This window comes from Lycorma delicatula, chromosome 5 (genome assembly GCF_047948215.1).
Source record: "Lycorma delicatula isolate Av1 chromosome 5, ASM4794821v1, whole genome shotgun sequence".
Lineage (NCBI taxonomy): Eukaryota > Metazoa > Arthropoda > Insecta > Hemiptera > Fulgoridae > Lycorma > Lycorma delicatula.
The window spans coordinates 88169892-88191003 of record NC_134459.1 but is presented as its reverse complement, the minus strand read 5'-3'; the positions used below and the strand labels follow the sequence as shown (position 1 = coordinate 88191003).

The 21112-nt window shown below is 28.8% G+C and overlaps 1 protein-coding gene across 3 annotated transcripts; it reads left to right on the top strand.

Annotated features, from left to right (window-relative positions):
• Window positions 1–8362: 8362 nt before the first annotated feature.
• LOC142325171 (iron-sulfur cluster assembly factor IBA57, mitochondrial) lies at window positions 8363–16425 on the top strand. Of its 3 annotated transcripts, XM_075366588.1 has the most exons (3): window positions 8395–8746; window positions 12366–12545; window positions 14983–16425. In XM_075366588.1, exon 3 carries the CDS (start codon window positions 15033–15035, stop codon window positions 16182–16184), a length of 1152 nt encoding a protein of 383 aa, XP_075222703.1. In that variant the 5' UTR covers window positions 8395–8746; window positions 12366–12545; window positions 14983–15032; the 3' UTR covers window positions 16185–16425. The 3 variants fall into 3 exon arrangements, with proteins under 3 accessions (XP_075222705.1, XP_075222703.1, XP_075222702.1); XM_075366590.1 differs by lacking the exon at window positions 12366–12545 and having other exon boundaries at window positions 8363–8434; XM_075366587.1 differs by lacking the exon at window positions 12366–12545.
• Window positions 16426–21112: the final 4687 nt, after the last annotated feature.

The window sequence follows — 21112 nt, the reverse complement described above, 5'->3', positions numbered from 1 at the left end:
CAAAGGCCAGTTATTTTATTTTATTTTTTTTTGACTCCTCAATACTGTGTCCGGGCACTATTCTAGATTACCAGAAAATTCAATCATTAATTACTTTATGAAAATAGCACCCAACTTACAGGTTTAAAGATTAAAAAATATTCATGTACGACAAGTTTTAAAATTAAGAGCATGTATATGTTGGAAAACATAAATACAGTTATTAACTTAGACTTCAGCGCTTTAAAATGTTATCGAATTAGAGAAATAAGTTACAAATAAAAAAAATAAAAAAATGCTTTCAAATTTATGATATTATTCATCATATTTCGATAACAGCTTCTGATAAAAATGCAAAAAAAAAACTGGAGGCTATCCCATAATGCTGGTTGGTAAATGAAAGCCAAGTAAACTGACACTGATGACTGTTTGGTTAACTCTATACGACGTTAAAAGTTTTTAAAAATGAGTGGTGAGCCAGGTTTTCATTTAAACATAATAAATGATTCAATGACATTCAGAAAACTTTCTTAGTTATCGTCATAAAATTTATTCTCTAAAACGTTGATTTAATTCCGGATACAAAATTCTATAAATAATGAATAAATGAAAGAAAAACAGTTACGTGTCATAACTATGTAAAGAGAAATAATTACGTGTCATAACTATAAGTTTTTAGATTATCTGACTTGAAAAAAGTTACTTCGGAAAGTGTATCAGCCTTATCAAGAATAGCTTTTTTATAATGAAGCCAATGTATAAAGCCTTTTTGTATAATAAAACTTATGAAGCAACTTCACTGTGACGTGAAGTCGCCCCTTCATTGGGGGAAAAAATAAATTTGCATACCAGTATGCCACACACAGTGAAGGTGCAGATGACTTTCAATTGAATTAAGGACATCTTTGCTCTATTGGTCGCTGAGCTACATAAAAACACCCTTACTCCCAGAGAAAGTAATTCTAACTGGTGTTTCCTTTATGAAGGTGCTCCACGAATTTTCCGTGATTTACCAACTACTGCGTAATGCAGAGGACTATTATTCTGATAATTAACTATTGGAGTCGTTTTCAAAAAAGATCTGCATGTTTTTTAAATATTGACCTCTGGAGCAAACGTACGATCGAAAACTAGGACCAGTAAATCTATCCAGTGTGTGGATTGGACCCTAGGAAGACTACTGATGAGAAACCTAGAAAGAAGAATTTAGGAAATTATGGGGAAAATAGCGATTTAGTTTAAGACAGAGAAAAAAAACAAAATTGCAATTGGATGCATGAGGATACCAGTAAAAATCGTTACAGGAGAACAAGTAAATTTATTTATATACGAGTATGTTTAACAGATCAGGGAAAAGTGTGTTAAAAAAATGGCCAGAAATTTGTTTTCAAATATTTATTTAATTATTGGTGTAGATTAGAAAGAAAGGCTGATAAAGGACTAAATGTGTATAGGGAAAAATTTAAAGTAAAGAAAATAAAACCGAAAAGATGGATAAATAAGGGAGGAATCGAACAGATATTTTATAAAGCACTAATGATATTTTATTGTATACGCGACAAATAACTAATGAATAAGGTTTCGAAATTGATAATAGGCAGGGTAGTGGACAGAGACATTCTAAGAGCAAAAAGTATAGATGACCGAGTGGAATGAAAAAATCTGAAGAACTGAAGATGTCAATGGAAAGTTTTGTGGGAATAGGCAAAAAGACTGAAAGAGGAATGATAGAAAACAAATGGAATCATACAATATGTTTAGAAAGTTTAACTGTTTGGAATATGAACTACATGTAGAAAATAAAATGTGTATAAGAAATTAAGGTTTGGAAAGATGAAAGTAATTCTAATGCCATAAAAATCCCGTGGGAGCTGAAAAATATGTTTATCAAGAATTTTATTCAAAGTATGTTTCTATATGGTTCTGAAAAGTGGATAATAAAAAGACAGGTACTCGCAAGGTACTTGAAATATGATTGTGAATAAGAAAGGAAGTACGTAAAATGATAAACAGAATGACGAAGATTGGAGGATTGATCATGAGTAGTTGAAAAAGGTGAAAGAGAAAAGGAATCTGATGAAGATGATGATAAGGAAAAAGATAAAATCTTGATAACTCAAATAAACAGAATGACTCAAGAAGAATGTAACAAATTTTCAGGACATGTTCTATCGGTGAGAGTAAAAAAAAAAAGTTTAAATAAACAACGGTTCAGAAACGCTTCGTTAGCGAGTGTCGGTTAGAGAAAGATTTCACCCTGATTTCTACACCTTCATAAAATTAAATCAGACTGTAATACTTGGGACCCAAATTTAGAGATTTTGTATGAAATCTGACCTAAAGCATTGAACATAATATGTCCCAGAACTCTATTTTTACTAATTTTTGAGAAATATGGGGTTTTAAAAGATAAAACATTGGGTCAAAAAAAACACTTTCTTATTTTGGATAAAATAGTTATGTTATGTGGGTAGTAAACATATAAAGGCTTTTAATCAGAACTTGTAAAGAATTTGATTCTGATTAAAATGATATGAATAAAGTCCACAGAAACTAGATACAAATGTAAAAACGTTTTTTTCAATTTTTCAGATCAAATTTCATATAAAATTACTAAATGTAATCCTTAATCTGGATCCCAAAAACTTCAGTCTAGTTTAATTTTACAGAAGGAATGTTTCGCCAGCCGACACTCGCTAACAAAGCTTTTTCCGAACCTATCTTCACATGAACTTTCTTCTTTTTTTTCACCATTAGAACATGTCTTGCAGGTTTGTAACATTCTTCATGAATCATTTTATACATCAAATAAGTAAGAAAAAGAAGAAGTAGTAACAAATAAATTAAGGAAAATTCTCGGAAAAATTTCAGGATGATTGTTACAAAAGAGATTTAGAGAAATGAGAAAATACTTCCGTTATATAATCATTAAATTTTAGTCGGTTCATCTCAAAAATAATCATTTTATATAATAGTTAAAATGTTACTATTTATTTAATTTTAATTGATTGTTATTTTAATCTATCTATGACCAGGCCCTGCAATTTTACAAAGAATTAAGAAAATATTCAAGAACATAATTCATACTTAAAAACCAAAATCATAAAAGAGATTATTTATTTCAGCTCATATTAGAATACTCGCGTATCACTTAACATATAAATTAATTCTAAACGATTCAATAAATAAATTAATAAGAAGTATTTATACGTTTTTTAAAACTTGACAAGAAGTAATTAATAAAAGACATAGCTAATTGCAAATTAAGAAGTATTGCTTCCGTTTATTAATTGGAATTCTTATATTAGTTGATCTTTAATCAGAATAAGAACAAAACTATTAATATAACCGTTTATATGATTTCCGTTATTGTATTTAAAAAAATTCTAATCCTTAACACATTTCTATACGATGATTTCTTAAATCTAAATATTTCAGTGACTCACAGTTAAATTACTCATTAAGTAGATGACCAATTCGAACAAATTTTTGTAAAATTTTTATTCTATTAATTTTTGAACTAATGATTCTGAAAGAAATTAAATATATTTATTCTCCGTACGATATTAGTTATACGAAACTTTTATTAATAGTTTATAAGACCTATAATGAAACATTTTGCAACTTATAAGCCTTCAAAATTTTTGTAGATGATCTAGAATTACTAAAATTAGTTAATTGAAAATAAATGTTATAAAAAAAAATAAATAAATTCACTATAAAAATTAAGTCAGTGGTGACAATATTTTGATATCTCATTTACTAAAGCTTAATCTTATGAAATTTACTCTCGATATTAAAATAATGTAATAAAATATGAATTAATAAAATTATGAAAAACGTTACTACGCACTCATCTGACTACAATGTAAAGAGAAACGGGTTTTTCGTTAGTTCCCGACACCACAAAAAACTACTGAATCAAATATTACGAAATTTTAACTGTAGCTTTCTTATGATCCCAGGAATATTTAACACCACTCAAACCTCACGAATCTCACTACTAAATAAATCATGAATAAAAAAAAAAACTCTTGCGCAGTTCCGCGCTCTTAGATCGAGTTTTGTTTATATTATTTTATTTCCTTTTGCTCTGCTCAATCACATACCAAGTCATTATGACCCACAAAGTAGATAACGTTACCTGAATACGCCGAACAATATTAGTAACAATAGATACCGAAGCTAAAGTAATGTCAAAGTTCCAACTTGCAGTATCATAACGAACCACCTTTCTAAGTTTTTCTCAAAATTTTTCAACCTTAAATTGAGCGCAAATTAAGAACGACTCAACTAATCCATCAAATTTACATATACATAACTTAAAATATACTACTACAGCGTATCTAAATTTTATTGAAATTGATGAGTAGTTTTGTAGGTTTTCGAGCCACAAAATGTTATACATATATATATATATATATATATATATATATATATATATATATACACACACGAGTATATATACTGGCTGCAGGGCATGCCTACGGCACGCTTCCGCGGGTTACCCTGGCGGGCGGTGTCTCGGAATGCTATTATTAGGTGTTCAAGATTCATTACCTCATGTGTAAAAATGTTTTTTTTTTTAATGATGAAAATTGATCGCGGAAAAGTAAAAAAAGGGTTCGTCATCGTTCAGTTAATACCTTTATTCATTACGAAATAAGTTTTAGGGAGGGTTGTCATCATCACGCTTTCTAAAACCAAAATAACTTCAAAACAAAATGTTTGCTTGGACTTTTAAACTCTTCTTTTCAATAAACAAAAACCACTGTTGCACTTATCAATCTAGACCATCAAAAATTTCCATCCATCTAGACCATCCAAATTAATTTATTTACGAGTATTATTTATGAATTACATTCAATGTACAAAGCAAATTATCGTAATACGAAACTAACCTTCCGACAAAATATCAGTGAATTCTAAATGGATAATCGATAGTATTTTTTGTATCGATTTATTTTTATAGAAAATAGTTGTGTTTTAAGATCTGCTACGATATTGAATGAATTAATTGCGGTAGTAAAATGTATTAATTTCTTTTATAATTATTATTACTGTTGTTTTTTATTGTTTATAAACATTTAAAAAAAAAATCTTATGATTTTTTGACGGGCAGTATGTTCGATCATGTAAGCATGTTCTCGGTTAAGGGGAACGCACACACACACACACACACACACACACACACACACACACACACACACACATACAAATGCCCTTTAGTAGGGTAGGACAAAAGGAAATCACATTTTAACGAACTGTGTTTTCGTACTCCTCATACCTTAAACCTAAGGAAAATTCATTTTCACCGCCTTCTCCCTCCATTTGACCGAAAGTAATACGTATTTTTCTTCGAAAAGTCGGTAAAAAATATAAATAAAAAACCTACTACTTTTTTTTACTAAATTTAATACCATTGTCTATATAGATAGATACTTCAACATCGATGGTTGTCAAACAATTACGACTTCTTCAAACAGTTATGTGATTTATTAATTTTAATGTCATTGTCTATAAAATATCAATTTATCCGAATATACGTAAAAACAAATTAGTTTGATAATAAAATTAAAGAGAATGACTACTATTTTACATATTTAACAACTGAAAAGTTAATATTAATCTAAATTAATCTATTTTATTTTATCCGGTGTGAATAATGAAAACAAGGAGAGCAACAACCCACACATAATTACTAAAAACCTATTTCCAATTTTTAAAGTTATATATATATACATAGCGCGGGCGAAGCTAGTGTTATCATATACTTCAAAGAAAAAAAATAACAAAGAACATTTATCCTTTTAAAAATATATAATATAATATTTCACTGCAGAGTCCATGAATGTGGATCAATTAACTTAATAATTGATTAATACTTTCATTGTATAAATTTTTTACGATCTTAAATTGAACTTTCTTTTTCTGATTAGCCTCCAAAACCACCTTAAGTATTACTTCAGACGATGAATGAGGATGATATGTATGAATGCAAATGAATTGTGGTCTTGTACAGTCTCAAGTCGAACATTCCTAACCCACCGGGTTGCTCTAGTAGTGAACACGTCTTCCCAAATCAACTGATTTGGAAGTCGAGAGTTCCAGCGTTCAAATTCTAGTAAAGGCAGTCATTTTTATACGGATTTTAATACTAGATCGTGGATACCGGTGTTCTTTGGTGTTGGGTTTCAATTAACACATCTCAGGAATGGTCGAACTGTGACTGTACAAGATTACACTTCATTTACACTCATATATATCATCCTCATTCTTTCTCTGAAGTAATACCTAAACGGTAGTTCCTGGAGGCTAATAAGGAAAAAAAAAGGTCGACCATTCCTGAGATGTGTGGTTAATTGAAACCCAACCACCAAAGAAAAAATAACACCAAAGAACACCGATATCCACGGTCCAGTATTCAAATAAAAGTAATGATAAATTGGATTATGTTATTTATTCCTCTGTAAATTGTATTTATTTAATTTTTGCATATTTTTACACTTTTACATTAGCATGTAAATTTATATTAATATATAGACCTAAGAATAATACTAACTACGAATTTTGACGAAAATTATTAAATTCGTGGAGTAATAGGTATGCTATATCTTACAATACAGAGTGTACAAGAAAGAATATCGGAGTTTTAAACCTATTTAATATTTCTTTACTTTGACTAACAGCAACGAATTTCAAATAAAATGACAGAGTAACTTTAATGTTTTTCTCTAAAGGTGTTCTATGAGAGACCATCTTTATTTTTTATTTTCTTATGAAATACCCTCCCCTTGAGCTATTCCGGAAGCCAACCACCACTGCAGTTCCTAGCCCAGAGCGGCTTTACCTGCGTCCTCAGTTTTCGTCAACGCGGCACACATCCAACCGATAGGAGAGTACGTCTCTTACTTTAACCAACATGTCTGAAGTAATGGAAACGATAGCTGGTGTGTCTCAAATCATAGATCAATAGGTAGCGTTGGCACATATACGTGATCGTTTACAAAACCCCGAAGGAAAAATAACGTGGGGTCAGATCGGGTAATCTTGGAGTTCACCGCAAACAAGCTCTGTCATCGAGTCCATACCGACCGATCGCGCTATTGGGAATAAAGACATTTAACTTATCCCGTACTTCACTTATGTCAGTGAAGAGGGGCACCATCGTGCTGGCAAATAGAATTATCTGGTCTACCTTATAGTTGAGGAAAGAGCCATTAACGCAGCATATCCAATTAAGAAACTTCTTTTACAGTTGCTTTTGCGGAAAGAACGGGCCAAAACTTGCCGTCGCGATATCGCACAAACATTTAATTTTGGAGAGTCCCTTTCGGAATTTAAGAATTTGGGGATATTCTGATCCCCAGATATGGACATTAGTGCATAACTTTTCCATAAGATGAAATCTCGACTCATCACTAAATACAATACGATCAAGAAAGTTATCTCGACAAAGTTATTTACCAATTTTTATAAAATACTTAATCACATACATAATAAGGAATTCTCTTTTTCATTCTTTTGTGCCCACACATATGACTCACGTTATGTTCGTCGAAGCTTAGTAAAATAAATCTAGCATTTATCAAGAATATGCTATCCTTGTTTAAAAAAAATATATAGTCATTTATGTGTAAAAACCAAGTGTAAACTTGTATTAACAAGACCATAGAAATAGATTCGCGTTACGCTTCATAATATTTTGGCATAAGAAAAATGACATTTATTACCCTTACTTTTTAGTAAGCATTTTTAGTAAATTACTACTGATTATCTAAAATATATTTCAACTAATTAACTTGAAGTTAAATTGAAAAATTTTCTTCAAATAATATTTAATATTAATTTTCTGCATACTGCTTTAAGATACACCGTTCTTAAGCATAAACAAATATTTTTCAATTAATTCCTACCAAATTTTTATTTCATTTTATACAGATTTTATTGCTTTATTTTTTATTTTCTTCAATAATGCTTCTTTTTAAATTTACATGTAGAGCAGGATTTTAATTTCCAGTCACTCACTTATTCAAAAGAATTTCTGTCCCGAAAAAAATCATAAAAAGAACCTCAGAAAAATAATTGTGTAAATTAAACGTAGAAGCTATTTACAACAAGAACATGAAATAATTAAAAGAATGATATTCAACAGAGAAATTTCTAAGACATTCTTGGAATGCGAAGCTGGGCTTATTTTTAAATACATGAAGTGAACAACCGTAGTAACTACTAAAGATACTACGTAGTTTGTGTTATGATAACAACAGTCTAATAAAAAAAAACATTATTCTACTAAGTACAACTAAAAATTATGCGGCTGCTAAGTAAGATAGACTTCATTTAACAATAGTTATATTAGTAGTTCAGTAAACACTATGTAGGTAGCAGCAGGAAATGAACTGATAGAGACTCAACATTCTATTAAAGTACTTCGACAACCTTAGAGTGAATAGTAAGTAGGTTTTAACATTGTCATTATTTTGCATTGGTCATAATTATTATTTTATGAACTTTTTCTTTTTTGTGAAAAATTGTAATGGGTTCACCACATTTACAAGGGAAATTTACGCTCTTCGTTTACGGCCACAACAATTTCAAACTTGCAACCCAAAGTATTCGATTAATCTCGCAATTGTGCAATGAAGAATGAATACCGTCATTAAGACGAGAGGTTATGTTTTTATAAAAAATAATAATTAACAATGTGTTATAATTGTAATAATCGTTTATATTAAAATATATCTTCATAAATAATATTGGTGAGGTAAGCTGAGATGGAATTAAGCAAATTTTTTTTTATTGATAACCTTGTGAAGAATGTAAACAAATTTATATCTAAGGAGTATATTTTATTTTTGTATAAATATAGGTTTTTGTTCAAATTAGGTTTCAAGTGATAGTTTTGAAATTGTACTTTGTATGTTCTAGTTGAAATATTTCAACTTTTCGTATAAGAATTTTAACTATTCAATTAAGAATAATTTTTTTTGTATACTTAAAATAGACATTAGTGAGGTTAGTTAACTGGTAAACGATAAGAATTGCTTATTTTAGGTTTCAGTTTAATACATTGTGATTAGATTTCAAAACTAATAGTGCCTAAGACAACTAGTTTGTACAAATGAATTTTCAGTCTACTGCTGTCTATATCTGCAGTATTCCTCTCATCATTTTGAGATGAGAAATAAGAAGATACTATGTTGGCATTATTATATAATGTAATGGAGCCTTCAGTTAAACAGAGAAAAACCATCCACAATACTGATGGAAGAACTGTAAAATAATTACAAAAATCTAGAAGCATAGGTCCATATGTTTAGAAAGTGAATCATATTTAAATTAAAAAAAAAAAAAAGTTTAACAACACTTTGCCATGCTGATAAACTAAGAAAGAATTTTATAGGCAGTATTTTTACCCATAATAGTTTGTAAGCAGTTAGTAAACAATAAAAATAATGTATTAATACCTATTTTAATTTTATAATCTCCAAAATTTTAATTGCAAATTAATTTATATAATCTTAATTTTACATTTAGTATTTTAAATTCTCTTGCATAACTTTTCCATGCAGTCAGTTTCAATGATAATTTTGTTTCTGATTGTCTCAATTTATTTTTCTTACATATTTCATAGAAACTTCTTCTCCATAGTATAATCTTGTTTACCTATCTGTCCATAGTTGTTGGTACAAAGTAAATTTAAATATGAAATCTAACAAAATTTTTTATTCTACACCTATTCTTCTATCATGGAGATAAAAGCCTTCTGCTTTTCAGTTACTTTTACATTTTGTCCAAATGCATTCCTTAAATAATCAAACTTTTTGACTACTTATAACATTTCTTACTGTACCTTTTGTCTCTTTTACTTTCTAGTCTGAACCTTCCGTCACATTACTTTTCCTCATACTTTTGAAGTAACAAATGGAATATTAATTACATGTAACTAATTTTTCTTCTCCTTTCTTTCAAAACAAATTGTTATTCACCAACAGTTTAGCTTTTTTGTCACTTCCCTAACAAACATACATTACATTCAATCATTACGATCACATTTCATTTTATCTGATTGCTTATTAGAATAAATAGATCTCTTATCTTAGGCATATATTTACTGCAAATAATTCTGCTTCTACCAACTTAGTCTTCACCTTATATTGAATTATACACATGATTGGAACCATTACTTTGCCAAACTTGAATTCATTTTTATATGTGTGGGTTCTTTCAACATTGACTCCCCAAAACCATCTATTCCTTAGATTTATAAAACAATAAATCTTTCTTATTAAAATTCAGCCAGCTATTCTAACTACCTAGTTGCTGAGATAAAATTACTTGATCTCACTCCAAAAGCTGGGCTAACCCTTTCCATCTTTGTTTTTATTCTTTGACCATTCCCTGGAATAACTTTGGTGATGTGGGATGTCTGTGTTGGAATATTTAAATTAAATTAAATTTTACTTAAAAGTAAAATTTGTCATATGTTTATGGTAGATTATTCTGTTCTCAAGTAAAGCAGTGGATTGTTATACAAATGGTAACGAATAAATGACCTACTTTCAGATTATGGATTATTCCTTATTTGATAACATTTAACAGCATGTTAAAACACTACTTTTTGAAATTTAATTGTGTATAACGCCAAGGAAATTATTTTTATATCTTTACTTGTTAATTTCACCCCAAAATTATTAGAAATTTCATATGACCAATGCAAATTATCCAAAAATCTGAATCAACGTGCTTGTACTATGTAACTTAATAAAAATTACCTAAACAGTGATTCAAATTAATGGTTATTGTTGTATGGTAAAATCATATTAAAAAAATTAGTATGGTGAGCAGTATAATAAGACATAGGTTTACTTAATTAGATAACAGAAGATTGCTTAAGGTAAATCTATAAAAAGTTAAAAAATATTTTTACTCATCAAAGTTTAGAAAGCTGTTAGTGCTCAGGGTGGAAATGCATTGGTGGGGAATCATGAGAAAAATTAAAGCAAATACACACTACATGGAATCATGTGAGTGTGTTGAATGGGGAACTTGGGGAGAGTTTCCCTTTATTATCCACCTTAAAATTTTTATCTATATATTCGTATTTATTTTTTAAATTCAATTTTATAAACATTTTTATTTTCTTATTTTTGTATTTTACTTATTATTTTGTTTTAGTACTTTCATTTATTTTAACAAAAAGAAAAGTCGGAAGGAAGCATAAGGTTCTATTTTTGTTTTTAGCATAAGATTCATCGGTACTATTCTCATTGCTTTTGCTATCATTGTTAGTTGTAAACCATTTGGTTTGCATGTCGGGAACTGTTGTCTGTTTGATAATTCTGCTCTATTTTTAAGGAGTATTTGCAGCACAGTTCTAAATGTTCAGGTTGGATCTTCAAATTTCTTTTTCCTTTTAATGTACATATTTCCTTCCACAACTTGGCTTTTTTAATTTTTAAACAAATCGGATGAATCAGGTTGAATTCGGAGTGGTTTGGTGGTAGTTTCGTTGTGACTGTTAATTCTCCATTATTTTATCAAAGTAAAGGCTTTTTATCAAAGGCTATTCTTAGCCAGCTTATTTAAATTGTAGTAATTCGTATTGTTTATTCAGTAGCAAGTGCTTCCAATTACCAAAACTAAACAAGGTAGACAATTTGAGATTAACTTTGTTTCTAGCATTCTTGTTCTGGTATTTTCCTTGCTTCTAGGCCAATTTAAGAATCAAAACTACACTCATAATTTCTTTTGCGGCACCGGCAGTTTTGATCATTGGATATGAGTTAATTAGCCATTATTAATTCATAATTTAAGTCAGTTTATAATTTTCAGTCCAATTATAACTTTTTACATGTGTTGATGAGTGATTGTATCACTCCAGTCTTATATTCACATTCAATAAATGATCTTCCTTCCCATCTGTAAAGTTTTGTAATTTTATATTTACTCATTTGAAATACATGTTTTTCTATCAAAATTTTTCTTATTTTCAGTCTTCTTCTATCTAAAATCCATTCTTCTCAGAAATTTTTATTAAGTTTCATGTATGCAATTTTATCTCTTGGCTTGGGTATACTAATAACTTCTCTAATGTTGCCAATGTTTTATGATGTGTATAAAAATTATATACAATATTTCTTAACACACATGTTTGAAAATTATATCAATATTAACTTTCATCTTTTTTAATGAAATTTTCTGGATGTATTTATATTTCTGTTTTTTCCTAGTTTAATTTATTCTGTTTTAACATGCAGCAAAGGATAAATGACTTTGAAATTCTGATTGGTAACATTCTGAGTTTAAGTAATTTTGTTGTAAACGTTCATTATTATACATTTGCTTTGAATTTTAAATCCACTCTTTATGTTAATCTGCAGATAGACTTTGGTTGATGAGCATGAATGAGAAGATAAAAAAATCATTGTGAGAGTATTGAAAATTAGTGGTTATAAAAACGTGGAAATAAACTGGTTTCTAGCTACCTATGACGTCTTGTTGCAGTACAGCATCCCCACCACTGTCTTATTAGCAGTGCTGATACTACTTCAAAACCCTAGGTACAACTAATGTGCATCTATTTGTTTAAGCTTTCTAAACTTTGATGAGTAATATATGTAAATCAGATTATTCAGGATATAAGATTTAGTAAATACGAGGATGATTTGAAGAGTCTGTGCAAAGTCTGAGAGTTGACATCACTGGTGTGTATCAAAGGGATTTTCAGTTAGTAGCATCTTTTGGAAGAGTACGCAGTAAGATTTGACCTGATCAGTTAATTTCTCTGTGTTTGGAGTCTGTTTCAATCAAGAAAGTTCTAAAATATGGATAAAAGAAAGTTTCTGTAAGATGATTAAACATTACTTTATGAAGGACAAATTGCCTGGAGACAAAAGAAAACCTTGATAGTTATTATGGTAAATCGGCACCTTTGATTAGAACAGTTTATAAGTGGTTTGAGAAGTGATCATAAGAGCACAAGTGATGCTGAATGTCTGTATGGTTGTTTAGGTCTCTTCCTCAGAAATAATTGATAAAATTAATGATATGGTGTTGAATGATAGAAGATTGAAGGTGTGTGAAATTGCTAAGGCTGTGTGCATCTTGACTGAACAGGTGCATAATATTTTGCATCTACACTTGAACATGACAAAGCTATCCACAAGATGGGTAGTGTGATTTTGCTTGCAGTTGAGCAGAAACAGAATTATGTGAGGTATTCCTTGAGCAATTTGCAGCTGTTTTAGCGATATCCACAGGATTTTAAGCTTCATTTCATCACTGTAGATGAAACATGGATACAACACTACACACCTGAGACCAAGGAACAATGGGTTGCCAGCAGGGTTCATTGTAGATTAATTTTTTTTCCTTAATAATTTTTTTTCTTGTAGATTTTCAAGTCTACATCAAAGAAGGTGAAGGTAGTTCCTTGAAGATTGTAGTGACTGTCTTTTGAGATTTGCAAGGGATAACCCTCATTGACTATTTAGAAAAAAGGTTCAATGATTACAGGCAAATACTGCATCATTATTGGACCATTTGAAAATCGAGCTGCAAGAAAAATGTCCACAATTAGTCCTCAATAAAGTCCTTTTCCATCACAATAATGCAAGCACCTGCTCACTTCTCTACAGTTGTTGCCACAAAATTTATAGATAGTGATGAAGTTCAGTCTGCATGCCCCCTATTCTCTAGATTTGGCTGCCAAACTATTTGTTCTCCATCGTGAGAAAATGGCTGGTAGGAAAGAGATTTTATTCAAATGAGGAGGCGTTTGCAAGAACAAATGCCTGTTTTGCAGAAAGGGAACGTTCCTATTATTTGGAAGGGATCAAGATACTGGAGCAGTGTTGGATGAAATGTATAAGCTTGAAAGGAAAATACTTTGAGAAATAAAAAGGTTTATCTTGAAAAAATTAAGGTACTTTTATTTTTGCACGGCCTTTTCAAATCACCCTCTTGTTAAGAGATTATCATAGAATAGAAAAAAATAATTAAAAATGATTTTAAAAAATGATTCAAATTAGTCAAATGATTGATGATATAAATCATATTTGAATAGCAAGGTAAAATTTCACTTGTTTCAAAAGTTCCTTAAAATAGTTCAATGGAAATGGACTAATGCTAAATAGTTATGATTAGTGGTAAAAATAGTCCTTGAGCTATTTTCAGCTATTGTTACATAAAGCTGATGAATTTCACTAGTTTCCAGTTTGAGAGTATATATTGGTTGTGGATGCTGAGCAATGGACAATCTTGTATTTTCATATTGTGCTGGAGCAAGTTAAGTGAGCTGAATGGCCGGAGAACAAAATTTACACTCCTATTGTATAAATTGACCATAAATCATGATTATATTTATTACTACGCTTTTAAGACTAGTAAAAAACATTACAAGGGGTTCATTAACATAACCTGGAAATTAATCATTTAGTTTTTATTAAATATCATTTATCATTAACTTCCAATTAAATCTATTTTCAAAATGATAACTTTTTAATAATATATTCTGAATAATAAAGAATAATTTCATAGTGAGGTGGTATAATTTACTAACACACAGAAGGCTAAATTAATAAATGTAAACATAAAATATGTTTATTGGGTTGTAATTAACATGGTTCTTTATATTGCTTTGTAAAAAAAAAAAGAAAAACACATATAAAATAATTTTGCCCAAATAGCCTGAAAAATGTTATATGATATTTTTTTTTAGAACCTATAATAAAAGAAAACCATTATTGCTTTTCTTGCTAATAACTCTGCAGTAGTTTTTCTATTGAGCATCGTACTTAATCTTTAATGCCCACAGAACCATAAATATTTAACATTAACATTTTTATTGATTTCTACTCATAATGATATTTGTTGATATTATATTACTTCATATTTTATGAAGTAATGTTGTTCACTTTTAAATTATATTAAAGACTAATGATTTTGTAATAGAATTACAAAGTAATGTTTTGATAAATTCATTCTTTTTTCAAACAGGTAAAAACCAGTATTAAAAACGTTGTTAGTTGGGATATAATTACTGTTTAATGATGATAATTTTTGGCTCTTTACGAAATCCAGTAATTGGTAAAAATTTAACTAATATAATTCTTAATACTTTCAAAGTAGAACACAAATTAAGATTCTGTAGTACAAATAAAAGTGATGTTTACTGTGTTGAAGAATTAAATAATCGTGGGTTATTAAAAGTATCTGGTAATGAAATTTCACAATTTATGCAAGGCCTTATAACAAACGATATGAAACATTTAGATGAAGGTTCAAGAAGTATGTATACAATGCTTTTAAATACTAAAGGACGTGTTATGTATGATGCGATAATATATAAAAATTCAAATAAACCTTTTTTATATGTTGAATGTGATAAATCAGCAGTTAATGATCTTCAAAAACATTTAAATATGTTTAAAGTTAGGAGAAAAATTGATATTAATATAGAAGAAAATTTTAAAATTTGGGTATTATATTGCCCACGATATGCTGAAGAAATTGATAAACCTAAAGAAGTTAGAGTTAAAGATATTACACAAGAAAAAGTAGTACCATGTCAAGCTGTTCAAAGAGTCAATGAATTTGATAATAAAATATTTGATTCTTTATCACAAGACAATTTATTCATAACTTGGGATCCTAGGTTACCTATGCTTGGTGTAAGAATTTTAGCTGAGAGTACCACAGATGTTGAAAACATTGCTAAAGATAAAGGAATACAAATAGATAAGTCCAAAATATCATATAGAACGTTCAGATATAAACTTGGAGTCGCCGAAGGAATATCCGAATTACCATATGGAAAATGTTTTCCTTTGGAAATGAACTGTGATTATTTACATGGTGTTAGTTTTCATAAAGGTTGCTATATTGGACAAGAATTAACAGCAAGAACTCATCATACAGGTGTTGTACGTAAAAGATTAATGCCTATATATTTAGATAAAACCGTGGAAAATTTTAATGAATTTCTTATAGATATGCCAATTGAAATAAGCGGTGAAAATGTACGAGCTGTTGGGAAATTAAGAGGTATTGAAAAAAATACAGCCATAGGATTACTTAGAATTTCAGATGCATTAAATGCTACAAAACTTAAAATTGGTAATTTAACAGGGTATGTGATTAAACCACAATGGTGGCCACATGAAGCACCAAAAGAGAGTTTACTGACTAAAAAAAAATAAATTATAATTTACAGTAAAGGTTACTAGTCGTTATTTGTTTTCTTCAAACCAGTCTACTAATGCTTTTAATTTCAACTTCAAGGAAGAACATATTTAAACAATATTAAAATGACAGAATGAAGTTCATTTAGAAATAGTAATTTTAACGTACTCCATTACAACCATAGCTACATATTAAAAATATTTACATATGTAATTAATTGAATAATTAATTTATCATTTAATAAATTACTTAAAATTGGTTTTGTAAACACTTTTATTTCACGACATAGTCCTACCCAATTAGTGATTTTTATATGTTTATGTGTTGGAATTTTACAAATTCCAACATGATATCTGTATTAGTAATGTTTTTCTTTTTATTAATTTCCATTTTATATCTAATGGTTCAGCTAATTACTTTTAGTTGTTGGTTGCATTTTTAAAAAGTGCTGCAGTGCTTCCTCTAGACTGTTTTTTTGTTTATTTTGAATGAAATGTAACTCATCTGTTATAATAAATAACTGCTGTAATAATAAACTGCATTTTCATAAACTGAAATTAAAACTTAATGTTTTGGTCCTATATATCTTCAAAAGTAAGATTATATAAAAATTACTTAATTTAGATTTGATGTAATCACTATGGGAGATAAGTGGTTTAAATTTGGCAAAAGTTGTTACAAACTGGACATTAATGTTTAGTATTATAAACAAGAAATAATCTATTTATTAATATAATGTAATTGAAGAAATATCAGTTTATAATATTAAAATTAAAATACTGTTTGGTTATTTTTGTAACTTCTTTGTTTCATAATGCTTTTGCAATACCTGGAGAATTACTGTACTAGCACAAGCATGTAGTAATAAATTAAAATAAGATGAAAAAATATAAGTTAATAAATTTATTCAATATCTGTCTAAGATACAGTTAGAAAGTTTTCATTTTTGAGAAAATACTTATCTCAACTACTTTGAGCTGTCTTGGTTTTGCAACACCTGAAATTTTCTCATCTCTAGAAAGTAACATCCTGGAAACTGGAAGGTGTAAATGTCACAGTAAGGATAAATGTCACTGTAGGGTCCATATTTAATAAATTAATCCATTATTCACTAATGTTAATAATAGTGCATACAGTGTGGATGCATATTGGAAAACATTTAGTACATGAATGCAATACCAAACCTTTTTTAAAAATATATTATTGCAGAAATTTCATTCTTACTTATGGATTTTAAATGAAATTGAAAAAGTAAAAAGTAGATGCAAATTTCTGAATACAGTGACAAGTATTTTAATTAAGAAAAAATGTATTTGTTAAAAACAATTTTGCAGCTGCTAAATATAGAATAAAGAATAAAACTTGGCCTGATTTTAGTGTCAAACTATCTGCAGATGCTGCAAAAAGTTCACTAACTAATAATTGGTGTAAAATAAAAATGCATTGGATGGGAAATATCTTTTATATAAATTTTTTTTCTTTCTTAAACCAAATTTCATCATATAGCTTAATGATTTTGTTACTTGTAGTATTGGTTTAACCTCATTAAGCTAGTAAATTCTGATAAAATTAAAACTGGACTACAAGACAACATCATATAGAAAATTTGTGAATGAATACAAGGTCTGTGAAAAAGTGCCAATGGAGATATTTAGTGATGTGCGGTTGGCAGCATTGTGTTCTGCATAACCACATTTTCTTGGATTGTTGATATCTCATTTAGTTTTCGTGTTACTGTTATTTGAATACAACGTGTTTAATTGAGAGTAGCAATTTTTGTAATGTGCGTTTTTTGGGAGCAATGATACAACGTAAAGTTTTGTGTGAAACTGAGGAAAACTTTCACAGAAACTTTTCAAGTTTTGAAACAAGCTTATGGAGATGATGCTCTGGTTCATATGCAATGCTGCGAATTGTTTTCACAGTTTAAAAGTGGTCATCAGTCAGTTGAACATGACCTTCAACCAAGAAGGCCTTTGACTTCAACTGATGACATACACATTCAGAAAATCAATGATCTGATGCATGTAAATTGCTGATAGACTGTCAGAGAACATGTAGAAAGGGTTAGAATCTTGATTGAATCATGCCATGACATTTTGACCTGAAAAATTGAACATGCATCGAGTTGCAGCAAAGTTTGTTTCTCATGACTGAACAGCAGAAAGAACATCAAGTGGACAATTGCTGGCAACTCCTTAAAAAGCTGAGACGATGAAACATTCATGCAAAGGCTCGTAATGGGAGACGAAAGCTGGGTTTACGACTATGACATTTAGACAAAAGTTCAATCATCAAAAAATCACTACTAACACTTAAACATGTTTTACTCAAACAACAATACCACAAAAACTAAACAAGATATCAACAATCCAAGAACATGTGGTTACAGAGGAGATTATGCAGAATACAATACTGCCAACCGCACATCACTAAATATCTCAGTTGGTGCGTAATTAATAAAGTTGTTTTTTTTTTTAACAGACCTTGTAGTTCAGCTATTAAAATTTAAAAAGCTTAAAGGAAATAAAAACAATTTAGTAGAATACTCAATTTTAAGTGCACTATATATTTTTGTGAACACATCACAATTCAAAATCAATAAATATAATAAAACTTATTTAAGGTTATCTCACTACTTCTTAGCAACATTGATTTTGCTGTAAATTTTATGAATCTTGTGTAAAATAAATTGTATAAAGTGACAAACCTCTCACCAAGGAATATATATTTATGAAACTTTTAAAGAAATACTGTCTTTAATTTTTAGCCATTAAAATTATTTTGAATTAACATCCAAAAAATCTAATTTAAATGTGTATTATTTGGTCACATATTTTAAATATATGTTATTATTTTGGTAATATTTTTCTAGTTTCATGAGCATCTTGGTTCTATTTCACAATAATATTTTTCAGTATCTAAATTAAATTGTAGCTACCAGTAAACTAAAGTCTTATAATCTTATAATTTCACTACAGCATGAAAATTAAAAGATGTGGAGGTAAAGTGGTGCAATCGCTAAGCGTGTGAAATAAACCAGATCCTGAATATCACTAAAGTTAATGAATATTGGGTGCAATTTCATTGTGTGCTGTTGATATTTTCTAGTGGCTAATAACTATAGCTTCTTATATGTTATGCTGCTTAATAGAAACATTCAACTCCTGTCATACAACTATGGTGAAGAATTCATTATGATAAAAAATCTGGTGGTCCATCCACACTTGATAATATAGTAGATAAAATTAAAATAAAATTAACTAAAAGTGTGTAATATTAACATTTATCACAAACTCATTCAAAATTTTCAGAAAATATTACAAATTTGCTTTTAAAAGATCAAACACAATATATAACTGCAAACTAACGAAACACATCCTTACAAACACAACTTATACCAGTATACAATTTATTTGAAGTGACTAAACTAAATATATCACACAGACTGGATGAATATTCAGCCATGGGTAGAAAGAACACACATAGCACTGTATACAAATGCAGAATTAATGTTTAAAAATCATCATGAAAACTGGATGGATACACATACAATGATAATGAAATTAACCACAAATGAAACTTTTTATACAGCACATTTATGGTGCTGTATGTAAAATATACATATAAAGATGTCATAACACTTAAATATTATGAAATTTACAAAATATTAAATTTGAATACAGCATAGGCTGAATGTTTGTTTAGTTTGAACTACATATTAAAGGGGTTTCTAATTACTTAAGCAAAGGAATATTAACAACAATGGCATTAGTAATTCCACTGATGAAAGTGTTGCTTAATTAGCTCCAAAAAAAAACTTGCCATGTAAAAGTGTTTCATCAGGCTGATCAATGAATTTTATTTTTAAATAAGGTACTTAAATTGATTTACAGACTGAACAGGATTACTTAAAAGTAATGTTTTTGGTTTATCTAAATAATGGTTTATTAAATAATTTGAATCTTATTGTATAATAATTGGATAAATATTTGATAAAATTATCAAATGTTGATGATAATGATGGTTCTAATAATAGTATTATTTTACTGCAAATGGATAAAAACCATCAATTAAAACTTTTCAAAAATTGACTAACAAGGAAGAAAAAACTTAGTAAACACTGATTTGTGGTATTAAAATTAGAATTTTGTTGCTATGACATAATACCCTTAAGACCTAACTATGTGTCTTTTAGATTTCAATAAACATTCAATTCAGTATTTTTGCGGCTTATTAATATTATATAAAATTATTTTAGTTTAAGTTATAAACTTAAATAAAACATTATGGTATCTGTTGAAAATAAAAATTAATTTAATTCAGTCAGCTGTGATGGAGTGGAAGTGAGATTTAGTGGCAACAAACTGTATTGTGTGGCTTTAGTTGATGAAGGACAGTGTCTTGGTGAGGTTAAAAAGACGAAGAAATTCAAATGTTCATGAGCCTATTCATTATTATTTTCTATTTAAGTATTTGTCGTACGTAACATGTATTACTCATCAGTAATAAACACATTCATTATATTAATATCAGGTGCAATGGTTATTTGTTAAAATTGAGAAAAACTATAGCCAACCTTAACAGTATCTGTTAATATAGTCTTACTGAATCAGTATTTCTCTGCAGAAAAAGATACTTTAATAAATCACATTAATAATTATTAACAACAACAGAAATAAGTAAATAATAACAAAATCTCAATGAAAATCACCAAAGATTGTAATTGAAAATACAGAAATATTAACAAATAATTATATGAAATCTTATTAACAATTATTAACCCTGAAGTGAATCTTTCACAATGATGAGAAAATAATTTAGCTTATGATGGTCATTTTGATTGATGTGCATTCAATAATCAATACACTCTTGTAGAAAAATAAAACTGATTAGAAGTCGAAATGAATAAATTTTATCATAGTACAAAATTATCGAAGATTAA

What these genes read in the sequence shown, in the direction of transcription:
- LOC142325171 (XM_075366590.1), top strand. Translation starts at nt 15,033, where the DNA reads ATGATGATAATTTTTGGCTCTTTACGAAATCCAGTAATTGGTAAAAAT.